Source organism: Austrofundulus limnaeus, unplaced genomic scaffold (genome assembly GCF_001266775.1).
Source record: "Austrofundulus limnaeus strain Quisiro unplaced genomic scaffold, Austrofundulus_limnaeus-1.0 Scaffold161, whole genome shotgun sequence".
NCBI classification, from domain to species: Eukaryota; Metazoa; Chordata; class Actinopteri; order Cyprinodontiformes; family Rivulidae; genus Austrofundulus; species Austrofundulus limnaeus.
The window spans coordinates 1,106,723-1,110,423 of NW_013952563.1; the positions used below are offsets into that span (position 1 = coordinate 1,106,723).

The 3,701-nt window shown below is 39.0% G+C and overlaps 1 protein-coding gene across 1 annotated transcript in view; it reads right to left on the reverse strand.

Annotated features, from left to right (window-relative positions):
* The window catches only part of rnf144b (ring finger protein 144B), a gene marked incomplete at its 5' end in the record, with an annotated part of 19,471 nt that overhangs the window by 12,736 nt on the left and 3,034 nt on the right, over positions 1-3,701 (reverse strand). Inside the window, 2 exon segments of the mRNA XM_014017114.1 lie at positions 229-442; positions 2,809-2,869. Of these exon segments, the coding sequence (XP_013872568.1) occupies positions 229-442; positions 2,809-2,869 (275 nt within the window).

A 3,701-nucleotide genomic window follows, 5' to 3' on the forward strand; every position in this document is an offset into this window, starting at 1 on the left:
ATCCAGCAGTCACAGTGCGAGGGGCGGGGTACACCCTGGACAGGTCGCAAGTCCATCACAGCTAATAATAATGTTAAATAATAATAATAATCCATCAGTCTGTTTATGTCATAAGGATTTTCAACATAAAGACAATTCAACAAATGTTGCCCTTTGTTTTTTAAATTATAATTTGAAGCTGATTGTTACTCATAAAAAGGTWTGGGTCCAGCTGTGTTTCTGACTGACCTGCTTTCATCAGACGGTGAAGGAAACACTAACGGCTGCAACACAGGGCAGGTGTGGCCGTCCTGCCAGAAGCCTCTGCAGCCGGAGCAGAACATGTTGTGACAGGTGGGGCAGGCCACGGCGGCAGGTTGGCCCTCGGTGCTCGGCTGGACRCTGCACACCGCCTGGCATTCCAGTACGGGACACCAAGCTTTGCTGGGGTCCAGCTTCACTCCTGTAGAACACAAAGAGAGGAAAACGTGTGAAGCTTTGGGTCATGTGATGCTCCTCTCTTTGCCAAACTGAACATTCTTTTGTCTCCTGCTCTACAAACTAATATATATGTAATCTGAATTTTTGAATGTCTTGCTTTATTTTAAAAAGTGTAGCCTTTAAAATAAGAYTGCACGGCCAGCATGAAGCACAAATAACCAGCGGTGTTCCTTTTTACCATGTAACAAGTGTGTACAACTTAACTCCTTAAACTGACAAAACTCTTGGGAGTAAGTTTGGATCATAAATCTAAATAATACCAACAAATGCTGGACAAGGCCAACCGATCAAACTCTGGTGTTCATGGAACATTTTAACCACAAGTTTACTCCAGCTAAACTCAAATCTGTTAAAAGCAGTGGTGGGCAGCGCTAATCCAAAAACTAGCTCCGCAATTTCTAAAGTGCTTATGAAAATATTTAGGTCCGCAACTTCGAAAAGCGCTCATGCAATAGAAAAACTAGCAGAAGCTAATTTTAAAGCACAAGTTCAATTTGATACTCACTAGCTGGCAATAATTCATGTACAATTTATGCACAATACTGCCAACTAGTGGTGTATGAACTCTTTTACAGCTTAATCCTACAAGCACCGATCGCTGGGGATGTGATTTCATGAAACAGACCTTTGGCTCATGGTGTAAAAGTTGTTGAGGATTGCTAGTTCGGCTGCTTCTAGTTCGGCTGCTTCTAGTTCGGCTGCTTCTAGTTTGGCTGCTTCTTTGTCTTTTGCTTTTGTTTGTTGTAGATTTTTCATTAAAGAAGCATCAATAAAGTAATTTTAAAACTATTTATTGGAAAACTGAAGCAATGCCTTCTGGGTACATGACGGATTTGATTTGTGACGGGAAACGAAAGCACGGAGTACGGGAAACTATCTTCACTTCAAAATAAGAGGATGGATTTTAAAGTTTTCCATATTTTTGCCTGGCCAAAAAAAGGTCACACTCTAATATTTTATTGTCAAAAGCTTCTGCAWTGTCACAAGATTTATTTCCATCCAGTGTTGCATTCATTTTTCACCAAGATCTTGCATTGATGATGGTAGAGTCTGACCGCTGCACAAAACCTTCCCCAGCACATCACAAAGATTCTCACTGGACTCTGTGGAGCCAATCCATGTGTGAAAATGATGTCTCATGCTCCCTGAACCACTCTTTCACAATAAGAGCCCCATGAATCCTGGCACTGTCATCTTGAAATATGTCCGTGCCATCAGGGAAGAAACAGTCCATTGATGGAATAACCTGGTCATTCAGTATATTCAGGTAGTCAGCTGACCTCATTCTTTGAGCTCAGACTGTTGCTGAACCTAGACCTGACCAACTGCAGCAACCAAACATCATAGACCTTAGTTAAATCCAGGTGGACACTTGTTTTTTGGCCAGGCAGTTATTTCCAGTTTTCTGATGTACCATGCTTTGGTTTTATATGTAACCAATTAAAATCAAATTACTTTGTCATTTTTAGCCACTCTTGTAATTTCATCACTTTACATTAAATGTTTTTGGTAAATTAGCACWAAAAATAATGCAAATGGAGAACCCAAATGTAGAATACTAGCTATCAGCTCCTGTTTAACACAATGTGGCTAACAGCTACAGTACATTCTAACATGGTAACATTTTSAGATACTGATCAGCAGGGACATTACAAACAGACTTGGACTAGAAGAATCTAAAACATAAAACTAGCATAATGTGTACATACACTGCCTGGCTGTAATCTAAGCTAAAGGCAGTCCAACATTACTGTGTGTTTTGGCGAGGTAGTGTATTTACTGCTGAAGGGTTAATGGATAAAATACAAGAGTGGCTAAAAATGACAAAGTAATTTGATTTTAATTGGTTACATATAAAACCAAAGCATGGTTCATCAGAAAACTGGAAATAAGAATCATCTTGTAAAAAATAAAAAAACATTTTTATGAAAAAGTGACTGAGACGTTTAACTTTCACTGTGACTCGAAACCAAAAAAAAAAAATCTTTCGGTAAGCAGCCAGTACTTTGGACTTTTCTTTTTCCTTCCATGAGTCTCATGATTCATAGCTGATGTCAACAACAGCTGTGTGTTCCCACAAAGGTTTTACAGCAGTACAAAACTATAAAAATCATTTACCAGAATACTGACAGTTAATGTTATTGTTTATGTCCTGCTGGTAATCTTCAGCTAAAATTAGGGTAATAAAAGTTTGGCTTCTGTGCTGCGGTAACCTTGAATATTTCATCCCTAACATTTGGTGTGGGTGTGGGGTGGGTTTCAGCTTGTGTAAGCTGAAACAGCTCACTGGTATTAGCCAAGAGAACATGATGCAACAATAATACTTACCTCTCTCAAACTTCAGCCGCTGATACAGCTGCCCCTGCTCTGCTGCTGCCAAACTGYCGATCTGCAATCAGAGCACAGCCAGACGTCAGACCCTCAGCTCTGACAGTCTAGATCTGCACAGCAGCTGAAAGCAAACATTTTTTCACTTTTAAATTTAATTGAGTTTTTAAAAACACAGCAGTCTCAAGCCACAGATCCTAAAAAAATGCTTCTAACTAAAAAGAAACATGCTGCATCAAAACACCTTAAACTGCTTTCAGTTCAGTTTTATATTTAACTGAGAGAAATAAGTTCTGCAACAGTTCTTGTTGCAGAGTCAAGTCACAGTTCTTTATTTTTCTATTTTATATCGCATTTGTTTCACTTTTTGAATTCCAAACACAATACATTTTAAATAAGAAATCTAATTTCATATGAGTGCAATTCAAATAAAAGTTTCTAAAGATTAAAAAGCCCCAGGCTGAAAAATGCAACTTCTTCTTTCTGCAGACGTGAGGTTGCACCACACAGAAGTGGAAACTTCAAAAACTGGGAACATTCAACAACTAACATTTCATTTATTCTTCATAAACTGCTGACTACACCATTTTGATCAAAAACTTCTATTTTTTTTGGTCTGCATTTTGGTTCCTCGTCTGATCCAGAGTGAAATGCAGAAGTATTCAACCCTTTGGTGTTATTTCAATTTGTGTTRCCCTTTAACCTGGAGTTTTTAGTTTATGAGTAAAATAAAATTAGTTTTTATATCAGTGGTTAATTTACACTCACCGGCCACTTTATTAGGTACACCACGCTAGTAACGGGTTGGACCCCCAAGGGGCCCAAAGAGTGCCAAGAAAAGATTCCCCACACCATGACACCACCACCACCAGCCTGAACCGTTGATACAAGGC